The sequence below is a fragment of the Sus scrofa genome, chromosome 1 (assembly GCF_000003025.6).
Source record: "Sus scrofa isolate TJ Tabasco breed Duroc chromosome 1, Sscrofa11.1, whole genome shotgun sequence".
NCBI lineage: Eukaryota > Metazoa > Chordata > Mammalia > Artiodactyla > Suidae > Sus > Sus scrofa.
In genome coordinates this window covers 77,996,332-78,021,202 of record NC_010443.5, presented here as the reverse complement: position 1 = coordinate 78,021,202, position 24,871 = coordinate 77,996,332, and the positions used below count along the sequence as shown (strand labels likewise).

At 43.4% G+C, this 24,871-nt stretch overlaps 2 protein-coding genes and 1 long non-coding RNA gene across 8 annotated transcripts in view; 2 read left to right on the top strand and 1 right to left on the bottom strand.

Annotated features, from left to right (window-relative positions):
* Positions 1-3,090, top strand: part of TUBE1 (tubulin epsilon 1) — a 30,354-nt gene extending 27,264 nt beyond the window's left edge. For 2 of the 3 annotated variants that reach the window (XR_001306070.2, XM_021091358.1), the window contains one exon: positions 1,515-3,090. Coding sequence is in view for 2 of the 3 variants with exons in the window: in XM_021091358.1 (XP_020947017.1) it covers positions 1,515-1,673 (159 nt within the window). In the remaining variant the exon portion in view is untranslated. The remainder of the gene's footprint in view (positions 1-1,514) is intronic. The other variant, XM_013992758.2, reaches the window with a different exon arrangement.
* Positions 608-15,761, bottom strand: WISP3 (WNT1 inducible signaling pathway protein 3). 4 transcript variants are annotated; one of them, XM_021091387.1, is made up of 6 exons: positions 15,144-15,640; positions 9,088-9,385; positions 8,059-8,301; positions 6,189-6,252; positions 4,582-4,775; positions 608-3,649 (listed from the first exon to the last, which is right to left on the bottom strand). In XM_021091387.1, the coding sequence occupies exons 1-5, from the start codon at positions 15,189-15,191 to the stop codon at positions 4,769-4,771; spliced, it is 660 nt and encodes a 219-aa protein (XP_020947046.1). In that variant the 5' UTR covers positions 15,192-15,640; the 3' UTR covers positions 608-3,649; positions 4,582-4,768. The 4 variants fall into 4 exon arrangements, with proteins under 4 accessions (XP_020947046.1, XP_020947037.1, XP_020947031.1 ...); XM_021091378.1 differs by lacking the exon at positions 6,189-6,252 and adding an exon at positions 15,676-15,761 and having other exon boundaries at positions 1,494-3,649; positions 15,144-15,412; XM_021091372.1 differs by lacking the exon at positions 6,189-6,252 and having other exon boundaries at positions 1,494-3,649; positions 15,144-15,631.
* Positions 3,361-7,613, top strand: LOC106508925. The gene is made up of 2 exons (XR_002343864.1): positions 3,361-3,491; positions 6,134-7,613. It is a non-coding gene; the product is annotated as an uncharacterized LOC106508925 (long non-coding RNA).

The window sequence follows — 24,871 nt, the reverse complement described above, 5'->3', positions numbered from 1 at the left end:
CTTTGGCTAGCCAGGGTTTTTGTGTTTCCATACAAATTTTAAAATTGTTCTAGTTCTGTGAAAAATGCCACTGGTAATTTGATAGGCATTACATTGAATCTGTAGATTGCCTTGAGTAGTATAGTCATCTTGACAATGTTGATTTTTCCAATCCAAGAGCACGGTATATCTTTCCATCTGTTTGTGTCATCTTTGATTTCTTTTATCAGTGTCTTAAAGAGTTTTTCAGAGTATGGGTCTTTTGCCTCCTTAGGTATTTTATTCTTTTTGATGTGACAGTAAATGGAATTGTTTCCTTAATTTATCTAATTTTTCATTGTTAGTACATAGAAATATCAGATACCCTGAAATTGTACCCTGAAATTTTACCAGATTCATTGATGAGCTTTGATAGTTTTCTGATAGCACCTTTAGGATTGTCTATGTATAGTATCATGTCATCTGCAAACAGTAACAGTTTTACTTCTTTTCCGGTTTGGATTCCTTTCATTTCTTTTTCTTCTCTGATTGCTGTGGCTAGGACTTCCAAAACAATGTTGAATAAAAGTGGGAGAGTGGACATCCTTGTTTTGTTCCTGATCTTAGAGGAAATGCTTTCAGCTTTTCACCTCCAAGCATGATATTAGTTGTGGGTCTGTCATATATGCCCACTGGTGAATAGAGCTGGGTCTTGTTTCTGTGGTGGGCAGGGCTGTATTAAGGGGTATGGTTAGAGGTGACTTTGGGCTCAGAAGGACTTTAGGCAACCTCTCTGCTGATGGGTAGGGCTGTGTTCCCACCCTATTGGTTGTTTGGCCTGAGGCATCCCAGCACTGGAACCTGCAGGCTGTTGGGTGAGCCAGGTCTTGTGCCAAAATGGTGACCTCCTGGAGAGCTCATGCTGATGAATATTCCCTAGGGTCTCTGCCACCAGTGTCCTTTCCCCCACGGTGAGCAATAACCAACCCTGTCTCCCCAGGAGACCTTCTAAGACAGGTAGGTCTGGCCCAGGCTTCTATGGATTACTGCTTTGCCTTGGGTCCCTGTGCTCGTGAAACCTTGTATGTGCCCTCCAAGAGTGAAGTCTGTATTTCCCCCAGACTGTGGAGCTCTTGCACTCAAGCCTCGCTGGCCTTCAAAGCCAAATGCCCCCATTTGAAAACTCCTCCTTCCAATGGAACACCCTCCCACAGAACCCACTGCAATAACATTATTTTCCAGTTTGTGGGTTGCCCACCTGGCAGGTATGGAATTTGATTACCTCATGAAAGTGCCCCTCCTGTCATCTCATTGTGGCGGCTTCTTTGTCTTTGGATGGAGAATATATTTTGGTAGGTTCTGGTCTTTTTTGTTGATGATTGTTCAGGAGTTGTGATTTTGGTGCTTTCATGAGAGGAGGTGAGTCTTTCTACTCCACCATCTTGTCTCCTCCCCTGAAAGTCACTGAACTATCATTTTAGTAAGAATATTTACAGGATAATTGTCTGTATTCAGTTTCCTGAAAATTAGTCATTATTCAGTTTTTTTATTTATAGGCTCATCTTCATCACTATCTACAAATTGAAGGGATGGAGGAAAGCTGTTTCACAGAAGCCATGTCATCTTTATCAACACTCATAGAGGAATATAACCAACTGGATGCCACAAAATGCATGCCTACAGAAGATGTACCTAGACTAAGTGTAGCTATATAAAAAAGAAATCCCAAAGATACAACTTTCTTTTCTTAATTTCACATTTTTCATCCCCTCTCTGTTTCATAATTTTTGTGATTCAGAAAGCCTAATGTATGTTTTTACTATTGGGAAGTATATTTATCTAAAAGAGTGGTTTCCATTTAATCACAATTTGTTGGTGCTACCTCTGTGTGAAATTAGCCAAGTCTGAGTAACTTAACTTCAAACATTTGTCTTCCACAAAGTCCTGTTTTCTAAAATTGAAAGAACAGAGTTCTTCAACATTTTACTTTGTTTATAGTCTTATATTTATGCATTTATACAAAGATAATCATGTCTTAGGTAAAAATCTTATGCAGATATATTTTTATATGTATGCGTAATTTATGTTTTCATATTCTGTTTAGACTTTTATTCTACTCCCATATATACTTTTAAAGAGTCAGAAAAGAATATAAATATTTCTGTGTAATATCCACTAACTTTTCACAATAGTCTTTTTGGGGTTTTTCTGGCCATGCCTACAGGGCCAGGATTGAACCTGCACCACAGCAGCAACCTAAGTTGCTGCAGTGACAACACTGGATTCTTAACCTGTTGTGCCATCAGAGCACTCTAGGAATAGATTTTATTACAACTCTTAAGGAGGGTTTCTTTCTTTTGTGGGCAACCACTTCTTTGCACTCCAAAGAAACAATTTACACTTATTTTAACTCATGTATGTATTAAGTTATTTCTAAATATAATGCTTTTTTAATCAAACTGGTTGATTTTGTAATAATGCCCATATTTTTAAACTATGCAACTTAACAGTTTTGCTTGTCACTATTCATAAGTGAATAGAACATTATTACTGAGCTTGATAGTTTCTTTCAAACTTTGCAGCAAATGAGTATAATAGTCTAATGAAAGTATTCCATTTACTATAAATCTCCAGTTTTAGTCTTCAGCATTTATTTTTAATCACAATTTATATTTAAAATGCATATCATTTAAGGAATTTTTAGGAACAATTTATTTTCAAGCCGAAAAAATTGTCACGTGCTTTAATGTTTTTTTTTTTGTTTTGTTTTTAAGTTTCTTTCCTTTTCAGAGTAAAGATACTGCTCATGGTCATTATTTTCGAAATCCAATTTTTTACAGTATTTGGTATAAAAAAATTAGATTACAGTTGTCAACAGTGACCAAAGAAAGTTACACTTTCTCCTTCCAAAAGAAATCTTAATAAACAATATTTAGGATAGGGTAATTTAGAGCTTAATCTTACTCCTATTTAAGATTTAAACTAGAATCTTGCTCCCCCTATAATGATTATCATGTGATTGGAACCTAGGCTATTTGTCAAAGTACAGATAAAGTTTTAAAAATTTAATATACTTCTTTATACCTTTACCAAATTATTCCATATTAGAATAAAATGTTCTCATAAATTGTTCATTATATGTGGAATATGTAGATGGAAACAAGTATCTGTGTATTACACAGTTACACATTTCAAAGAGTTCAATTTTAAGGTTTTCATATATTACATATATTTTTAGGAGAACCTTTTTAAAAGCTTCTAATGCCTTAAATACAGTTAGTTATCTGAGAATAGCTAGGCATTCTTACTGCTTTAAACTAATAAGGCAGATGTGCCACACTTTTAAAACCATTTTAAAGTTTGATATAATGGCATGATGAACCATAACTTTTCCCCCATGTGCTTGGTTTCATAGGATCTTGAGCTCAGAAAATGTATCTCCTGGATCTCTGCAGTTTCTCTGACATACACAAGATGTAATCCACAGCATCTTCCATTTAAATGACCCTTCATTTGGGCAGTCAAACTGAATGGTAATCATTTTAGACTTATTAGGGACACAGCATCTCTTATCCAAGCATATTCCACAGAAAGTGGGTCTATAACTCTGAGTGCTTGAACATCCAGAAAAGACAAATTTTTCAGCTTTGAAGAGTTGGAAAGTAGGTTGGCATGTTTTTCCTTTGGGGATCTGAAAAGATACATAACATTAAAGAAGTCTCTCTTTGAACTTAATTACAGTAGTTCAGAAAAAGTGATACTTTATAGAATATTACACAAATATGCAGATATAAATATTTTCAGGGCATTCATAGTTGCCAGTTAGTGACATCCAGCCCTCGCTTCTCTACCTTGAAAATCCCCTCTCACCAGAGGACCTTGAGAGTCCTCCCCATGCTTTATCCATCATATTGTAGGACCCAGTGGTTTTTGCTCTCTACCTCTGACGCAGTTCCACAATAAATGAAAATGTCTCTATTCTATTTAAGATCAAGGTTAATATGATAGGGAATAACTTGGCAAGAAAATTGGTTTTGTAGCATTTCTGAAAATTACTCTTGAGATAGTCATCTTACCTAAATCCAAAAGCAGGATCAGCTCTGATTTTACCAGTCATAGAATAAGTACTCCATCATGGTCCTTTGGCAAGTGCTAGCTAAGCAGAGCATTTTGGAAACCATGTGGTTCCCTCTCCAAGTTGGTGATAGGAAACTAAGAGCAGAACTTCTCTGATGCTCATAAAGTCTTTTCATTATTAGAAGGTAGCCACCAAAAGCTTTTATCACTTGTTTTGATTCCAGTACACAAAAATAATATAGAAAAAAAGAATCTTAAAAGGATCTACTCTTAAAAACAACGTACATGGTGGGGTACAAAAACAAATCAAGCTCATCAAGACCCATACTATTAAACTGTGAGAGTATCTAGAATCAGTAGTTTAACATTACCACTCTGCTTGGTAAAATTTTTCTCACAAAGTACAGTTAATATTTGCTTTCCTCCATAATAGTTTGACTTTGTTACAATGAGGTGGTTTTATTAACAAACACCTCCACACAGACACAAACTTTTCAGGAGTCTCCATTCTGAATTCTAATGAAGTTAAATCTAATTAAACTTTACCTTTATTGTCTTTGATATATTACTGTCACAAGGCTGAATGTAACACAGTCTCTTCTCATTTCTCATTTGACAGTTGCTATTTTCATTGGTTATCCTGTTAGATATTCCCATCCCACATGTCCTGGAGCAAGGGGTCCACTTCGTTGCTTGCACAAGACACTTTCTTTTCCAAATAAGGGGGAGGTTCCTATACGCTAGAATAAAGCGGGGGGAGTACATGTGTATTAATATATGTACTCATGTAGATAATTTTTAATCATTTTTAAGCTAATAGTTAATAGGTCTGAACTTTATAACTCAGAATGAAATGAGCTTATGGTCTAATGCATCATTTTTCCAACACCCCAAATCACCTTTTGATCAAGTGTTTCCAACATCTTAGGGGGAATAAAAACACTTCCTCTTTGAAAAACTGAGTAATGTACCCATTTGCTTCTTTCTTCTTAGCCCATCCGCCAAGTACTGAACTTATGTTCTGATGGATATCTGCCCTGTCTCTGGTTCTTGCCTCATGCTTGCTATTTTCCAACAGACATTAAAACAGACATTAGGAGTTCCCATTGTGGCATAGCAGAAACCAATCCGACTAGGAACCAAAAGGTTCCGGGTTCGATCCCTGGCCTCGCTCGGCGGATTAAGGATCCGGTGTTGCCGTGAGCTGTGGCATAGGTCACAGACTCGGCTTGGATCTGGCATGGCTGTGTCTATGGCTAGCAGCAACAGCTCCAATTCGACCCCTAGCCTGGGAACCTCCATATGCCGCAGGTGCGGCCCTAAAAGGACAAAAGAAAAAAAAACAGACATTAGTAGGATTAAGGAATTTAAGATACTAATCAGAACAATGTCACATTTTGTGATGTGTTAAAATCTGAAACACAAAAGTTACATTTGAAAATTGATATCATTGAGACATTTTTCTCCACTTTAAAAAAAAAATTAGTCTTTTAGAAAATTCCCTACACTGAATTAATCTAAATCACATAGTCATGGAAAGTATGCAATCTGTTTTATTCATTCTGCTTATTACATTGCCTATGGTGTCAAGCATATGGTATTCTCTCTGTTGGCTAGCCATTTCTTATCACTTCAGAGATGTGGGGAATGAATGGATGGAGCTGTGGGTGGATGAGTGGGGTGGATAGATGGAGGTCCCTCCACTGCCTACAGCTCAGTAGAAACGAGGGAGGGGAAGGGGATGGTTAATGAGACTATGAAGAAGGCATCGTAATTCTTCCATCTCCTTGTAAATCCATCTTGTGCTGCTCAGGAATGAATCAGGCACTTGGTTCATTTTAAGCAAACTACATATTGTTGTCTCAAAACATTTCCTTCAGGTTAATATGCATCCTAAAGTGGATGCTTTGGGAGTAAGGTGGTGGTTTGAATCTGCAACTGAACACAGCAAAATTCTGGCTACACTACTTTAAAATGTCAATTTTAAAAGGACCTCCCCCCACCCCAAATGCCTTTTTGATAGGAAATATCAGTCACTTTGAAATGTGTGCTGTCTTTGAATAAAACTACTTTGATACTGCTTTCGGCATTTTTACAGGAGGATCTGGCAATCGCACATAGAACTGAGGGAGAGGAAGCAGAAACAGAGATACCTGGAAGGTAGACAACAGTTTAAAGACCTCAGCGCAGGAAGCAGATTAAAAGCTTGGTGCCCATCTGCAATAAATAAAGGCAGGTTAGATCATTGTATTACCAATGGCCCCACTTAAAGGTAAGCCAAGAGCTGCAGTTCAGGGATTTGCTAAACATTCATTGAAAGGCAGGAAAACTAGAAGAGATTTCTAAAGTGAAAATTTAGTGTTTGGTGAGCAGTGAGAAAAGCATGGGGGCATTACATCATGCATGCTTCCTGACAAGCAAAAAGCAGATTCCAGCCACAGACCATCTGGAATTAAGCATATAAATTACTGTCTTATATATATCTTAAAGTGTGTGTCATTGTGCTTAATTTTAAAAGCCAAACTCCTGGCCCATAAACACCATTTCAGAGTTAAGTGGAGGAGAGATATTAAACTGAACCTGTGCTTCCTTTGAAACATGTCTAGGCCTCTATCTTAATCACCAGAGAGCACTTGGGAGATTTTCATTTCTGTAATGAAGCCCTAACCACTAGGAATGACCATCTGACGTCTTCTCCAACTAGGTTCCAGGTGAATCCACTGAAACAGCTCTTAACTTCACAAATGAGACCAGCTTGACCTTGACTCAAAGGCCGTCATTTACAAGAGGACAACTGCTACTCTCACCAGGGAGTTTCACATGCGAGTTCTAAGAATGCACATTGAGTCATTCAAATCGAATCCAGAAAAATTGTTACACATTTTGAAAAAAATAATTTGGCTCAAAATTTCAAAAGTTTCAGAGCATTGGTATCATGTTGTTAGCTGAATATGTAGAGTAAATGCCAATTCACCACAACCTGTTGAATTTTTTTTCCAGTTATAATTGGAGTCCCAGAGGATGTTCCTTTAAGGGTCTTTTAAGTATCTAAAACTCATTTCTCTGATTGTAGTTGTTTTTAATTAACTATCCATATAATAAGTGAACTTAGGAGTTTTTAACATATATTAAATACTCCATATTCCCACGGCATTCATTTACTAAGCTCTAAATTCCAAGAAAAAAGCATTCTTGATTTCTGGATTCAAACACAGATGTGAATGATAGCCAGGGAGCAACATAGGCCCTTTTCAGTCTTTCTTCACCTGTGCTTCGTTTGCTGGTGTTTTTGAAACTCCTGTCCCCCGAATAAAATGCTAACTTAGAGCAGACCAAACCGCAAGGTGTAGGAATATACTGACACCAGCTGTAAATGGACAGGTGCTCAAGTAACCCAGAATCCCATCACAGGCTTCTGCCCACACACATACCTGGGCAACCTACTTACTGTTAATTGTTACTGTAAATGTGTAATTGTTAAGCTTCATTTTCAGAGTGAATGAAAGGGTAATTTTGTAAATATTTCTAAAAACAGAAAATGGATACAAGTTCAAAACATAAACAAATGTTTTCAATCAGTAGCCTTCCATTTCTGTTTTTATCCTCTAGAAAAGCTTATTTTGGAAGTGTTTAGAACTAGATGGTTCATACTTCTTGCCCATAATATAACAATACAAACGAAGTTTCTCCAGGCCAGGGTACATATGAAAAAGATTTGGTCAGTTTTCCTGAGAAGAGGTTAAATGGAAATAAGCAGAGATAGTAAGATTTTAGAAGCGTTTTCCTGACCTAGTAGAGATTTCAAAAACTGTAGTATTTTACTGCAAAAAATCTACAACATAAAGTTCCCTTTTCAGATACTGAGAGGATACCTGCTTGGGGCAGAGACTGAGTACAAAGCACAGTCCGACTAAATCTCAGTGACCACCCATCATTAGTTACTGAGGACCTGTAGTACAGAAAAGAAACATGAACAAGAACCAGGCAAAGTCATACATGAGACATAGTCCTCATTCTAAGTACCTGGCATGGTTCTGTAGCTTGTTGAGAGCTGCTGTTGTGACGGTCCCCGGCCACATTTTGATTGATGGGTCTTCTTTCCACCTTTAGCCCCAGAGCAGTGATTGTCAGCCCGCTTTGGTATGAACAGAGGTGTGCAGCCGATGGCCCCACTCACACAGAGGCAGCTAAACAGGGGATTGGGCTGAAATACTTGGCCGTTCTGATAATGTACCCCATTGAACTCACATCCCACAGCTACAAGGTCTGAGAAGAGAAAAGAGCCAAGTCACCAAGGAGGCCATAACTGATAGTCTAGACCTTCAGTCACAAACTAGAGAGGACATCGCTCTCTCCTTTATGAAATACAGGTCTCCGTTTCTTAGGCCCTGTCTGGAACCTCCTTCACAGAACATCTGTAAAAAGTGAAAATGAGACATTTTCGTTATATCATAGGTTATCAGCCGCGCGTGTTCACCTTCAGAATTAAGGACCTTGTTCTCCGTTCTAGGGTAAAGTTAATTTAAAAATCACCCTGAGTACAGCACCGAATGGGCACCAGTTTTGGTCCCTGCACCATAGTTTGTGACCCCAGTCATAGAACATCCCTACCCACATCCTCATTACAGTACTCATCACACTGCAGGCAAAGTCACTTGTGGAAAGAGCTGACACAACAGACTTTGTGAGGGCAGGGCCTGTACCTTTTTTCCATGTGTCCCAGTTGCTGGTCACAGTGTCTAGCTCAGTAGTGGATGCTCCCAGAGTGTTTGTTAAATAAGTGAAATTAACTTGCCTTGCACTGTTTGGGAGAGGGGTGTCCGAGTCTGCAAGATCATTTCAATGCAATAAAAACAACAGGTTTCTGAACATGTGTAAACATCTGCTAATTTCACAGGATGTCCATTGTGACAAGGCTGGTCTCAACTGGGACAGGAAAACTAAACCTACCTCATGTTTAGTTAAACTAGGCTGATTATTCCAAATTAGCAACTGCAGGAAAAAAATCCTGTCTCGACTCGACATTTTCCAGGCAATCCAGAAGACACTTACATGCACACACTCCAGTCTCGTACCAGGGCCCATCTGCGGAGTAGTCACAGTACAGCCCTTTGTGGGGGTCGCAGACGTCAGCTTCGTTGCAGGTGTCCCCCGGCTGCTTGGCGCAGATTTTACAGCATCCACAGCCGTCCCTCACCAGGCTCACTCCAGGAGGGCAGCTGGGCTTCCGACGAGGGCACTGACAGGGCCAGTGACAAAACTGTTTGCGACGGTGCACTTCAGCCACCTCTGCAGGCCTGCCTTCAGGTGCCGTGTCTAACAGCCTGGTGCCCTGGGCCCTGCAGCAGAACTTCATTTGGTAATAAAAGTGATGTGAGAAATTGTTCCTCTAATTTCAGAGGTTTTCTAGAAATACATTTCCTCCAAATTACATTTCCCCCAAGCACAGTGCAGTGAGTTTTAATAATAATATCAGTATTTGCTATGATCACTCTCTCATTTCTGTACTCAGCTTCCAGCATATGCCTCTCATGCTCCTCTTTTCTCATGAATGGCTCTTTCTCAGTCTCCATGGCTGGCTTCTTCTCATTTTCAACTCTAAACACTGGAGCCTCCTGTGGGTAACCTCTGAAGTAACTTCCCTCATTGAATCTCTTATCTCCACCCAGGTTCTTCTTCTGAACGCAGACCCAGATTGCCTGCTTCACAGATCTCCACTTAGATACTTGACAGGTATAACAAACTTCACATGCCCAACAACAAACTCCCAGTTCTCCCCTCCAACCTATTCTACCTCAAAAGGGCAAAAGAGGCAGGTGAGTCAGAGAAGGTGTGATGCCGCTGCTGAAGGGGGCCACAAGCCAAGATGCAGGCAGCTTATAAAAGCTGGAGAAGCCACAGGGCAGAGTCTCCCCCTAGGTGCCATGGAAGGGACACAGCCCTGCCTTGATTTTAGCTCAAGACCAGTTTTCAGACTACAGATGTCCAGGACTATACATAATAAATTTATGCTGTTTTAAGCCACTATGACTGTAGCAGTTTGTTTCAGAAGCAACAGGAAATGACATGCCCCATTTTATAAATGAGGACCATGAGGCTCAGATTGCTTAACTTACCCAAGGTCACGTATCAAGTAAGCAGTAGAAGGATGTAAACCAGGCAAGCAACTCTCAATCCTTACCCCACTCCCGTCTCTAGGCCAGGTCTTGCCACAGACCAGCTTTGATATTCAACAGGTCTCTAAATCTCTGCATCTGTTTCTCTTCTCCAGGCTACACCTCCCTGAGCTCAAAACTAACCCATTAATTTCTCAGTATATCTCGCTTTGATGTCAGCTCATCTCCCTGCCCCCCAAGAAAATGCTCCTCAGCTCATCCCCATTGTAGCAAATGGTGGCATCATCCACTGAGTTCTGCAGGCCAGGAAGCCGAGCTCACCCTCACCTGCTCCATCTCCATCCCTCACCCTGGAGTCACCAATACTCCTGAGCACAGCCTTCAGGGCCCTCCTCTCTCTTGCATTCCTACATTCCTCACCCTCCCCTCTGGCAAGTGCAAGTGCATGTGGTTCCCTGTGTATCTGATGCTGTTCCTTCTGCCTGTAATCTTCACCTACCTTTACTCCTTTAATGAGTTGCTGCCTTTTCCAAAGACTTTCTATGAACTTCTCCACACTCCCTATTACCTGTCTGTGTATTGAAATTATCTGTGTTAAGTGTCTGTCTTCTCCACTCACCATAAAGCTACCCAGCCTTAGGGCCTGGAGATTCACTTACTGGTGTACTGCTAGCACTTAGCAGTACTTGGCAAGTCATTTCTGTACTTAATTTTTATTTGATGCAACCGAAAGCAGTTGGTCTGATCCAGAGATCTAAATTTCTTCCCAACCCCAAAACCCTACATTTAAAAATATCTGTTTGAGGAGTTCCCGTCGTGGCGAAGTGGTTAACGAATCCGACTAGGAACCATGAGGTTGCGGGTTCGGTCCCTGCCCTTGCTCAGTGGGTAAACGATCTGGCATTGCCGTGAGCTGTGGTGTAGGTTGCAGACGCGGCTCGGATCCCGAGTTGCTGTGGCTCTGGCGTAGGCCGGTGGCTATAGCTCCGATTCAACCCCTGGCCTGGGAACCTCCATATGCTGTGGGAGCGGCCCAAGAAATAGCAACAACAACAACAACAAAAGACAAAAATAAAATAAAATAAAATAAAAATATCTGTTTGAGAATTCCCTAGTTCAACCTTTTTAAAAAAAGAAAAACCACTGGTAAAACACATATTCCAGAGTGGCACATTCAGCTACTCTTTGAGTTGCATGTGAAATATGAGAATAGACTTTGAGGATATAGTAGTGCCGGGCTTTTGGAGGAAGAGGAGAGGAAATTCAAAATGTAGAAGGGTATAGAAATAGCAAGGCTAGAAATAGTGCCTACTTCTTCTTGGCCAGGTTCATCCCTGGTTACCAGGGGCCCCTTGCTGCATTAAGTGGCCTCTCAGCTGGGATAAAGTTCATAAACTCTCTGTTCTTCCCTTGCTCCACTTCTCTAAGCCTTTGGACTCTCAATTCTCTGCTCTCCCTAGGATTCCATGATACCAACCCCCTTACTGCTCCTCCCGACACCAGTTCTACCCCTACCTCTAGACATACTTTTTCAAAATCCTTTGCCAGCTCCTATTACATGAATTTGACTTAGATTTAGGCTCATTGGTGTTTCATGACCTTCACATATTGTTGTCCTCACTCTGCACACTGTCTCTTGCTGTTTTATCTACCCCTTTGCCTTCAATTTCCACCCTGTGCAGCTTCAAAACTAAATTTCCATCCAGGACTTCTCTACTGAGCTCAGATCCATATAGCTAAGTGCCTACTAGACATCTCCATTAGAATGTTCTACAGGAAAAACTCACATCCCAAACTCATCATTGGCCCACCCACCCAGACAGCTTCTCCAGACTTGGGAGTTAGGAAGCCAGGGGTCATCCAGGTCATCTTCCTCCCCATCACTTCCCAGAGTCATTTAGTAACTAAGCCCACTTATCATCCTCATATCCCTAAAACTAGTCACTCTTCCCCAATTTTCACCGCTACCAAGTACTGTTACCGTAAGTTGCTAACTGGTCTCCCTCCTTCAAGTATGACTTCAGCAAAACCACCATGTCACAGCTGGAAGGATCTCTTAGAAAACATAACTGATCCTTCTCATCTCCTTAAAGCCCATCATCAGTAGTTCCCTACTGTCAACAGCATGCAGTCCAAACTTCCGAGCATGGTACCTGAAGTTCTGTGGATGCCGGCTCCTGCCTTTCTCTCTAAACAAAATGCTCCATGCGCTCCCCTCCTATGCTGTGCACTTGGCAAGACACACTAGTTGGCTTCTCCTCATATTGTTCCCTCTATTGACACTCCTGAAACTGCCCACCCCAGAGATATCTGTTTATCTTTCCACTCTTGAAGCATTTCTGCATAATCTCCGAGGTCACAAGGTATCAGTCTTGATGCCCTAGGATAGAGAGAAAACCTTGCAATCAGTCTGAGCAAAGGGGAGTATTAGACACAAGAAGATGAGAATGAGATCTGACTTCTCATCAAAAGAAGGAAACCAAGATGTCCTTCAGCAGGTGAATAGATAAACTACAGTACACCCAGACAATGGAACATTATTCAGTGCTCAAAGGAAATGAGCCATCAAGTCTTGAAAAGATATGCATATTACTAAGTGAAAGAAGCCCATCTAAAAGTCTACACGCTGTATGATTCCAACTATGTGACATTATGGAAAAGACAAAACTATGGCAACAAGTAGAAAGATCAGTGTTTGCCAGGGATAGGGGAAGGATGAAGAGGTAGAGCACAGAGGATTTTAGGGCAGTGAAAATACTCTGTACAATACTGTAATGGTGATATGTGTCATTATACTTTGTCCAAACTCACAGAATATACAGCACCAAGAGTGAATGCTAAGGTAAAGACAGACTCTGGATGGTTACAATGTATTGGTGTGGGCTCACCAGTTGTAACAAATGTTCCACTCTAGGTGGGGATGGTGATAATGGGGCAGGGGGAGGGCGCATGCATGTGTTGGGGCAGGTGGTATACAGGAAACCTCTATACCTTCCTGTCATATTTGCTGGAAACTTAAAACTACACTAAAAATTAAATCTTTAAAAAACAAAGATAAGGAGAACAAGACACCCAGACACCGTAAAGAAAAAAACAAAACTGTCAACCTGGGATTCTATTTCCAATGAAACTATCTTTCAAAAATGAAGGTGCAATTAAAGACATTTCCAGATAAACAAAAACTGGGGGAAATTGTTGCCAGCATACTTGCCTCACAAGAAATACTAAAGGAAGCTCTTCAGTCTTAAGGGAAAATTACAGTAGATAGTATTTAGAAATACAAGAAGAATTGAAGGGTTCTGCAAATGGCAAGTATGTGGGGAAATACAAAGAATTATATATAATTTTCTCTTGTCTTTGGACGTCTTGGTTCTTTTTAAAATTAAAATCTCAAGATAACAAAAAAATCATCAGAATGATACAACAGAAAGAACAAGGGTTTTTATCACAGAGCCAAGCTTTCGTCTAGTTTTGGGATCTTAGATAACTTCCTTTCTTTTATTTGATCTTTGACCCTCAGCCTCCTCTATGAGGAGGAGGGTTAATAATATCCATTTTGCAAGGTTATTTTGTGGATTAAGATAATGACTAAAGTGCCTATTGTAGTGCTTGGCACATACTAATGTTCAATAAATGGTAGATATTATCAGATGCTTCAGAAACTCACAATGGCAAAGCAATATTTTTTATTGCTCTATCTATAACCCCCCCTTTTTTTTTTTTTTTTTTTTTTTTTTTTGCTTTTTAGGGCTGCACCTGAGGCATATGGAAATTCCCAGGCTAGTGGTCTAATAGGAGCTATAGCTGCCAGCCTACAGCACAGCCACAGCAGTGCAGGACCCAAGCCACAACTCAACCTACAGCACAGCTCATGGCAACGCTGGATCCCCCAACCCACTAAGCAAGGCCAGGGATTGAACCTTTGTCCTCATAGACACTAGTCAGATTTGTTTCCGCTGTGCCACAATGGGAACTCCTCTATAACCCACATTGTGTTCCTTTTTGTTTTATATTTTGGGCACACCTCTGTGTGTTGGAATATTTGCTGCTTAGGGGTCCATTATAGCTTTCAATCCCCATGAGTGACTGACCTTTTCTCCAGCTGATGGAACAGGAGGTAGGCAGTCCCATCTCACCTCAACTGGGCAGAATACCCCTCCACATAACAGAACCACTGACATTCTCATGTGGTCCTTTTAAAATCTTAAATTTCTCCCTATATAATAATTTTCAATCCCTGGTTTTCTAAGATACATCCACTACTGACAGCCCCAATCAAATGTTAATTGACAGACATGTCCCTGCTTTCTAAATCACCAGGTTTCAAAAGCTCTGTCCTGTGGGCTAGCAATAACCTCCACCACTTACATAAATCCATAAATAAGTCACCCTGTTTTAACCTTTCTGTCAAAAAATACCAAGGCAATGAACTGCTCACATGACATCAAACTTCCCTTTGGTCTGTTGCTTGAAATAAGTCACCATGAACAGATTCTCTTTCACCAAAAGGAGAAAAGACAAGTAGAGCATTTTAAAAATATAAATGTTTGTTCTGAAGTGCGCCTTTCAAACAAGGCCAGGTTTAGTTGAAGAAAGTGGTCAGGATCATTTTTTCCAGAGGCTCAGTGGAAAGCCGAGCCCGCCCCAGCGTCCGCTGCGGGCACCGCCACCCCGCCCGCAGGGCTGCTGCACCCCGAGTGTGAATAACACACCTTATGAAAATATGGGAGCTGCTCAAACATCTCCGAAGCAGGACTTCGTGCCCTTACCTGAAAGGGAGAAATGTTTTCCACTCTCCCCTGAAGCTAATGAACTAAAACAGGGCTCATTTTGGAGGGAAAAAAAAATGGCTCCGTATCCGTCAGCAAGCATTTCCCCAAGGCATGTTTCCCTCCTCTTCCGCATCTTCTCGTCTTTTTTATTTTTGACCTCAAGAAATAAGGGCTGCAAGAGTGCCCTGGGGTTGGGCGGGGGGGAAGATCTGGGACTTACCTGCGACAGAGCAGCCAGGAGAAGCAAGGAGAGGAGTGGCCCCCACATGGCAGCCAGGACTGGAGGCCGTTGCACAAAGCTCTCCTCTGTCTCCACCGCCCAGCTCCCGGCTTGGTGCTTCTGCTCTCAGACGCTGCTTTCGCTTTCCCGGATCCCTTTTAATACCCTGTTTACTTTCAGGCGACTCTTCTCATATTTACCTTCACGTGGTCTGGAGCGTGCTCTTCCCGGGACTGAGAAGAGCCTGTCAGTGGTGACTTCCGTTCTACCTGTTCCCAGAGATCAAAGCCCAGCCTTGGGCAAAACGGTGAAGCACTTAGCCTCCTGACCCTCAGCGTCTCTCTGGGTCTGCCCTCCCCAGCCCTCTCCGTGCTGCTTGCCTTCCGCAGGCCTTCAGACACAGGGTACCAAACTGGCCTCTGCCAAGGGCACCCATCACAACCAGCTGCAGAGTCCTTGCTCCCCATCCGTGACAGGTTCCCACCTGCCATCGCCGAGGCCCCCAGCTCCTAATTGCAGTGCCCTTGCTTACCTCTATTACAGCACACGTCTCACACCAGGTGGATTAGGTTCGGAAAAAATGTAGATGGAACACAGGTGGACACCTCCAGTACCAGAGAGAAGCCCCTGGGGGTTAAGATAAAACCATTACACTACTAGCAATCATTCATTTAACAAATAATATTTAAGAAATTTATTACACATTTGTATCCCTTTCTCCTTCTAATTCTCACCTCCCTGGCCTGTGTGGTCACCAGCCCATCACCTCCTGTGTCTGGTTGTGTGTGACATTTGCTTTTCTCGCCTTCTCGACCTTTGTCTTTCTCCATGTAGCCTGATGTGCATCTGTGATGGGGCTTTGTCTTCTTGTGGATCCCATGTCCGGTCCACCTTCCTGACCCCATTCCAGGGCCGATTTGTATTCCCTTTCACCTGCTGCCTATCCTCTCTTTACCTGTTTACCTCTCTTGGGTTCACTGTTCACCTTTGTTTCCGTGCATTAAAATGGTGAGTGAAGCTTACTCAGGCCCAGGCCCAAAACCTGGGGAAAAATTGGGCTCCCTGCCGACCACAGGGAATCTGGGGTCCTGAGAGAGCCAGGGATGCCATAAAACATGCAAACAGACTCTGCAGGGTTTACTAAGTAGTCAGTTATGCCATAATTCTGTACACACCAAGCAATAAGGAATATGGTGTCAACTCCTCATGCTTCCTCCCTGAGAAACAGGACAAAGACTGTGCAATAGAGAAGAACCTTCATGTTCTACTACAAGTTCATCACTAAAGGGATGTTGCCTATAAGCTTAAATTAGACATGATGGCCCATCTCTGGGAACCCTGCTTCCAAGGGGAAAAGGGTTAAGCTAAAATACCTTTATTTAGCTCACAAGAAAAATCCTGACCAGGCCCACCTGTGAATGGCTGCAGGAAGAAAAACCAATACATCCTTTGGGAACCTGGCTGGAACCAGGACTTTATCCCCTTCCCTTTTAGTATAAAAGAAGTCTGAATTCTAACTCCAGGAAGATGGTTCTCTAGGACACTAGTCCACCATCTTCTTGGTCTGCTGGCTTTCCGAATAAAGTCGCTGTTCTTTGCCTCAACAACTCATCTCTTGATTTATTGGGCTGCTGCGTGGAGGAGCACTATGAGCTTGGACTCAATACACCTCAGAACAGCCTAGTGAAGGAAGATGGATCTGCATTGGTCCAATTTGATCTATTATTTTTATCTCTCTGGTTTAACACCATCTGCCCTTCAGGTTCCTAGCCTCAGAGAAGCAATGTACCACACTGACCATGAGAAGGGATCTTTTCTCATTTCCTCGCTGGTCCATCAAACACAGACGAATCTAAGCCCAGGATCATCAGCATATTCATCAGCTATATCCTTCCTCTTGCAAATGTGATACTGCACCGATCTGTTCAATGTTTGAACTTAAAGAGAGTCATCTTCCTCCATGGGCTCTCTGTGAAATGCAGCCATTTTTCTGGAAATGGCTTCCCTCCCACAGGGTAGAGGAGGGTGCCGTACTGACCATCCTTGCCTGTCGATAGGAAAGGAACGTCTTAGTTGAGAATGAACTTGCAAATCCTCTGCCAGTGCACAGAATAGATGGGCCCTGGATTACTTGCTCTGGCATGTGTTTAGACATCTCCAGCCATGGACGCACTCTTATTTCATTCTTCCAAGCCTTCTGTGCATGGACTAAGTGGATATGCTATCTCTAGAGGTTGGGGCTGCCACCTTCTACTTTAGACAGGAGCTATCACGGTGTGCACCCTGCCCTAAGCACTTTCCTCCATTATCTCATTTAACAAAATGCTGATCCGCCTTGGAGTTCATTTCACAAGTGTTCAGCTCGTGATGTACACTCAAATAGACATGTCACTGAGCCTAACTAATATTTGCATCATGTTTCATGATTTATAAGGAAGTTCACATGTATCATCTTTTTTAATTTCACAGCTCAGTGAGGTGGGCAAAAGCAGTATTACCATCCTCATTTAACAGATTAAAAAGTTGAGGTTAAGTGATTGTACTTGGTCCACACAACGCAACTAATCCGTGCCCTCTGGAGCTATAGAACCTACCTGGAGAGAGCACGCTAAACACATAAACATGCAAAGTATCCATAATTAAAAACTGAATAAAAGCTGAAGGTTAACAATAAAGTACAAGAAACTGCAAGAGGGAAGGACAGATAGGAGCTAATTTAGATGAGGAAGGTGGCGTCCTTGAGGAGGTGACACAGAGAGTGGAAGCCAGCTGAAGGGTCTGGGATAACTTCCGGTCTAGGGCTCTCTCCACTGGCAAAATATGCACTCGGATGGTGAGTGACAAGCTCCACCTGCAAAGAGCATGTCCCACGGCCCTTTCCATAAGGTTCCTGAACTCATTCCAGCAGATTGGTCCCTTTCCCTGGGACGCTGGGCCGCCTGGGCAGGCAGAGATCAGCAGCTACACCTCCATCCCTGCACTAGGCACAGCCTGAGTCTCCCTTTCCTCATCCCCTCAGCTGCCTTTTCCTCTCTCACTGGTTGTGGAGAGGGAGCTATTGTCAGCCAGAGAAGAGATGGACATTGAAACCGGAGCTTAAATGATAACAGCAGCTGAAAATTATCGAATATTGAGGCTCTCAAAGCTCCACTCCACTATGCCCTGAGCTCTATAGAGATGGACTCAACTGCTCCTCCAGCATCACTGCCGGGAAGGTGTGGGTTATTACCTTCTTGGTTTGAGGAAACTGAGGCAAGGCCACATGGGCAGCAAGAGGAAGAGCCAAGATTCCAAGTATTTAATCTCCCTGCTCTGCTGCCTCTCCGCAGGGCCTGAGAATTCCAGAGTGAATCTGCAGCAAGGTGATTTATTGAGATGTTAATTTGCAGTGTGTCAGAGTTCCTGTTGTGGCATAGCAGAGATGAATCCGACTAAGAACCATGAGGTTTCGGGTTCAATCCCTGGCCTTGCTCAGTGGGTTAAGGATCTGGCATTGCTGTGGCTGTGGTGTAGGCCAGCATCTACAGCTCCAATTAGACCCCTAGCCTGGGAACCTCCATATGCCATGGGTGCCTAGAAAGCCAAAAAAAAAAAAAAAAAAAAAAAAATTGCAGTGTGTCCTCTGCGTTTTCTTTTCCTCCTGCTCCCCTTTCCACTTTCAGAAAAGTGAGTGAGGCCTTTTGTATTTCCCTCCATCCATCCTCCAGCTGAAGGATCCTTCTGCAAATGCTTTCTCTTGCCTTTTAGGGAAACTGGATCTGAAGAGGTGAGGCTGGGAAAGTTAGGGGGGGCGGGGGAGGGGTGAGTTTGAGGCAGCCAAGGGGAGGAGGAAGCTAGTGAAGAAGGTGGGGTGGGGACGGGACATCCAGGTTATCTCTGAGCCTGTTCCCCAGGGACCTCTGTGTGTGTAGAGCCTTCCGTGCTCGCACAGATGTGGACCATTTGGAGTGGGCAGGAGGCTCAGAAAATGAAGACCAGTGAATTCCCATCCTGGTTCAGTGGTGAACGAACCTGACTAGGATCCATGAGGACGCAGCTTTGATCCCTGTCCTCGCTCAGTGGGTTAAGGATCTGGTGTTGCTGTAGCTGTGATGTAGACCGGCAGCTGTAGCTCCAATTCGATCCCTAGCCTGGGAACTTCCATCTGCCACAGGTGCAGCTGTAAAAGGCAAAAAAGAAACAAAGTGAAGACCAGAGGCTTGGCCTTTTTTCCTCCGGGATTGTTGTCCAACCTCTGAGGATGGTAGGGGTGATAGTGGGAGGAACCTGCCAATGACAACTTAGAATAACAAATTTGACTCCAGATGGAGATGGGGGAGAGGAGTTTGGAGCCAGGTTTAAGCTAAATTTTAACTTAATTAACATTAAATGATCTAATTAAAATTTTAATTTTAATTTGAAGAAAATGAAGAAGTGAATATTTCCTACCCCCCTGATCTGTGGCTTATTCATCCTCTCTGCAAATCCCGTCTCACAAAATCACCATCCATCTTGAAAGTTCATAGGCCTCAAGAACCAAAACCAATGCTGGGAACCTCAATTCCATCTCCTCTGGCTCTGTCTGCTCTGCTCCACCAGGGCCTGCAACTAGATCTCCAATGAGAGATTCCTCCAGCCAGGTTGCCACCACAGGCCTGGTAGTGCTAAAGGGCATTCAGAAGGCAGGTGTTCCAAACAAACCTTTTTAAAAGGACTCCTTTTAAAAATCAACCTGAAGTAGTTCCCATCCTGACTCAGCAATAACAAACCTGGCTGGTACTGATGAGGACATGGTTTGATCCCTGGCCTTGCTCCATGTGTCAAGGATCCAGCATTGCCGTGAGCTGTGGTGTAGGTCCCAGATGCAGCTCACACCTTGGGTGGCTGTGGCATAGGCCGGCAGCTGCAGCTCTGATTCAACCCCTAGCCTGGGAACCTCCATGTGCCGCGGGTGCAGCCCTAAAAAGACAAAAAATAAATAAATAAAATCAGCCTAAAACTACCATAGCTACGCATGACTATAATCTTGCATAATTTACTCCCTGCATCATTTGTGTCCTTTTTCTAACTCTTACTGTTGCTCTTCTCACCATGTGTGTATTTTCTGTTAACGTCTCCCCCCACCGCCCACTTTTTTAAACAAAGCTCTAGCCTCAAACTCCTGACATGAGGAGTTTCCCCAGTGGCTCAGCAGGTTAAGGATCCAGCATTGTCACTCGTGGCTCTGGTTCCATCCCTGGCCCCCGGAAACTTCTGCATGCCATGGATGCAGCCAAAACAAACAAAAAAGATCCTGACATCGATCTCATGATATAAGCCTGGGGAGAGCAGATTTCCTCACTATCCTCCCCCACTACCCCAGGCTCCTGGCTGGTGTACCTGAGCACCCTCTGAGGGGCTGGTGCCTTGTGGCTAAGGTGCTGCAATCCCTCCACCTCCGAGGTATCCAGAAGGGTTGCCAGGCTCTGCTTGGCCTTCCGTCCAGCTTTTAAGTATACCAGGTCCAAGTAGGAGCAGCTCCAGACCACCGCAAAACTCTGGCCCTGCCATTGTGTGGGCCTCGCGGCAAAATCTCTTTGAAAAGAAGCAGGTGCCCTCATTCCCAGGGCATCCGAAAGCCAGGCTGTGGCCCAAGGAAAACAGGCCAAATACCTCGGAGGATCTAATGCACTTTGTCACTTGGCCCTGTTAGACTGGTTTGCGGGGTGAGCACTGTGTGGGAAAGGGCGCTGAGTTAATCAGATGCAGGCCCCTGACCAGTAGGAAGGGAGAGAAGAGGAGGACAAGGAATTTCCCACATTTCCAAGTGGAGCTCATCTTTCAGGGAAGGGAGAACATGCATAATGTGGTGTCGTTCCTGAGCCTGACAATGACTGCGTGTGTGAGCTATCAGCCAATAGACCAGCAGGCCTGTTGGCAGGGTGACAGGCTCGCTGGACTTGGAGCCAGTGGACCCCAGCGCACATCCAAGTTCTGCTACTTAGGAGCTCGCTGACCTTGGGCAGCGTCCTCCACATTTCCACCCTGGGTTTCTTAACCCTGCAACCCATCCTAACACTGCTGCAGATTTATCTTCCTTAAACATAAATTTGACCATGTCGCTCTCCTATTCAAAACCTTTTCTAACTCCTCCTTGCACGTGGGGTAAAATCCAGCTCCTGGCTAGCACAGTGGAAGGCCCTCTTGTGCATCAACTTCCTTTGGGCGCCCCTCCCCTCCTCCCTCCTGCACTCGCGGCGCAGCACAGAACTGCTGTGCTGTGTGTTCCCCCAGACTTTTGCCTTTGCTGATGCAATTCTGCCAGGAGAAGCCTGCGCACGGTTCACTTCTCTGGTGAACCATTCGAGTTAGTGACTCTTGAGAAGCTTCCAGTAAAGGTCCTCAGGCCCCTTGTGCACCGCCAAAGGCCTTGTAAAACCTATATTGCAACCATGTGTTGCCACAGATTTAGTTAAAAAAAAAAATCGTGGTAATAGGAAGCCCAGTTAATTTTTTAAATGTATATGGGATATATTTATAACTAAAAAACATTTGTTGTTAATATGAGCCTCAAATTTAGCTGGAGGTATGTTTATATGATTTTTCCAACTAGATTTAGTCACAAGAGAATCGAGGCTGAAGAGACCCATAGGTATAGCCTTGGTACCCATAAAATGACTGGCAGGTGCTTGATAATCTTTATTTACTTTACATGATCGTCACCTGGAATTTCTCGCCTTAAGTTACTCATTTTACAGCCAAATGAATAAACACGACATCCATTTTTTTCTTCGCCTTTTAACATCAGATATCCTGTTCAAGCCTAAGTGTCGCCCCACGCACAATTTAGACTGGTTTTGATTTTCCAGATCCAACCTGCAATGGATGCCGATAGACGCTAGATGGTGCAATGGACTAACGTACTTGCCTTTCGCTCCGTTGCTGGAGCGGGAAAGAAAGAAGGCGCAGCGCTGCCGCAGAGCCCCTGCATTATTGATTGTAACGCTGCCGCAGAGGTGGGAGGAGCCCGCCGCCATCTCGGCAGGTCTCCCGCAGGATCCGGAATGTCCCTTCAAGATGTTTTTCCCTCGCTGCCAAGTCCCTTGATGTGGGAGGGGAGGGCCATTCATTGCACACATTTTTCTCATTCATAGGAAGATCGGACTTTTCAATAGTCAGAATTATTTGTTTCATATTGTCATTGGGAACAGTGGCACCAAAGAATAGCAGCTATGCTTTTTGAAAGCCAACGCCTTTTTAATCAACATCTATTTTAAAATATTACCAATGTAATTAAAAGGCAATAAAATCGTGTGGGAGTGGGGTAAGGGTGTTCACCACCCAATTATGACATTCGTTTATAAAATAAATGAAATAGATGAAAATACTTCGGATGTAAAATAATTTCATTAGATTGATGTGGGCACGCCTGCATTTTCAGCCCGCGTGGTAACCAGAAATCTGCACATTCTAAATGAAAAGAGATGCTCTAAAACTAAACCGTGGGTGGGGTCTCCATGTGAGCCGTGGTTGGCAACTCTCACTAATGACCAGTAGAGGGCGATAATCCATTCAGACAAAAAGGGGATTCATACGAACAAACAAACGATACATTTATGCAGCCAACATTTCATTGTAACAAGGAACTTAAAATGTATGTTCATTCACCAATCCTTTTATTTGGGCAACGCCCTTTCTTAGAATAGGGATTTGCTGGTTAGAGTGCTGTATTATCTCCCTTCTTTGCAGATCACGCACCCATAATGCATCCTCTGTATTGTCTCACTGATCAGGTTTCCTTAGTGAAATGAGACTTTAAGGACAGTACAAAGCATCTTGACTCAAGAAGCTTTCTAGATGCTGTACTGATAACCACCAAATACAATTCAACAATGCTTTTTAAATCAACTTTCCTACATTGAGTCTTCCCCAAGCTTAAGCTTAATTTTCACCAGTAACACATTCCTTTTTCTTTGTGTATCTTTGTATCACTGGTTTTAATAATATTTGGTCAAACTGTGTAATTATCGGAACACAACCAATCGAAATGAACAGGTTAGGAAAGAAGCAAACAACACACTGTGGGCCCATTAAACAGCAGCCTCTGTGGTACCAGCCCCCAGCCCCAAATGCCCTATGGGCATTGGTCAGCATCTTGGTTTAGGCTGCTCTCGTAGAACACCATAGACTGGGTGGCTTACAGGCAACAGAAATTCATTTATCATAGTTCTGGAGACAAAAGTCTGAGGTCAGGGCCATGGTCAGGTTCTGTTGATGGCCCACTTCTTGGTTCAAAGACAGAAATCTTTTTGCTATACACTGACCTGTTGAAAAGAGGGAGCAAGGGCTCTCTGGACTCCCTGATACCATCACGTTGGAGGTTGGGTTTCAACACATGAATTTTGGAGGAACACAAACATTCAGTTTGTTTCTTTCTTTCTTTTTTTTTTTTTCTTTTTTTGTAGGGCCGCACCCACAGCCTATGGAAGTTCCCAGGCGAGGGGCCTATACCACAGCCACAGCAACTCAGGATCCGAACCGCATCTTTGAACTACATCACAGCTCACGGTGATGCCGGATCCTTAACCCACTGATCAAGGCCAGGGATCGAACCCACGTCCTCATGGATAATAGTCGGGTTTTTTCTTCTGCCCGCAATGGGGACTCCACAGCCAGTATGTATCACAAAGGAAATTGATAGTTAATCTGGCCCGTTGGTGGCATAGAGGTCATTTAAAGAGCTCCTACTTAAATTTGAAAAGTAATCATTTTTCAAAAGACAAATAAAAAAAAATACACAGTAATCTACCACTTAGCCAAATCCACAGGCAAGGTAATTGAATCAATTGCTAAATCCTATGCTGGCCTAACCCAAGCCCTGGTGGAACAAAACTGAGCTCCCTCTCACCCCCGGCAGGGCTGGTGCTTGATGAGGCTCATCCACAAAGGCCCCCCTAGAGTGAGATGCATGTCATATTTTTGGAGTGTAGAAAGCAGCTCTTCAGCCCTGGCTGCTTAAATGCCATCTGTGGGCCCCTGCCAGTCACACAGACACTGTCCTGACCAGCCCCTTCAGATTTTATGTCTAAACTTAGGATATCCAACTGCAGCAAGAAGTTTAGTCCTGAAACTCAGGTGAACAGAAAATAGCACATATACTTATTTATTTTCTTTTTGTCTTTTCTAGGGCCATACTCACAGCATATGGAGGTTCCCAGGCTAGGGGTCAAATCGGAGCTTGTAGCTGCTGGCCTACACCACAGCCACAGCAATGTTGGATCCAAGCCGCATCTGCAACCTACACCACAGCTCATGGCAACGCCGGATCCTTGACCCACTGAGCAAGGGCAGGGATCGAACCCGCAACCTCATGGTTCCTAGTTGGATTCGTTAACCACTGAGCCATGACGGGAACTCCAGCACATATATTTAGAATCTCTTAAATTAAGTTGAATGTGACTCCAAACCCTCCTTTAAGGGCTGTTGAATCATAATCATTTTTGGGCCTGGTTGGTGGCAGGGTTCCTGGGTCCTGCAGCCCACAGGCCACCTTGCCCCAGGGCCTATGGTTCCTTCCAGTCTAAAGACCCGGCTGTTTCTGTGCCACTCCTGGGGCTGGAGAATCCCTGGGGAGCTGGAAGGTCCTGAACCTGAGGTCCAATAGCTCTGGTGAGGGAGAGTCTAGGGAGGTCTGGCCCCTTTCCAGCACATAGCCGAGGACTGGTGAGCAGCCCCCACTCTCGCAAGACCTGGGGCCAGTGGCAGGAGGA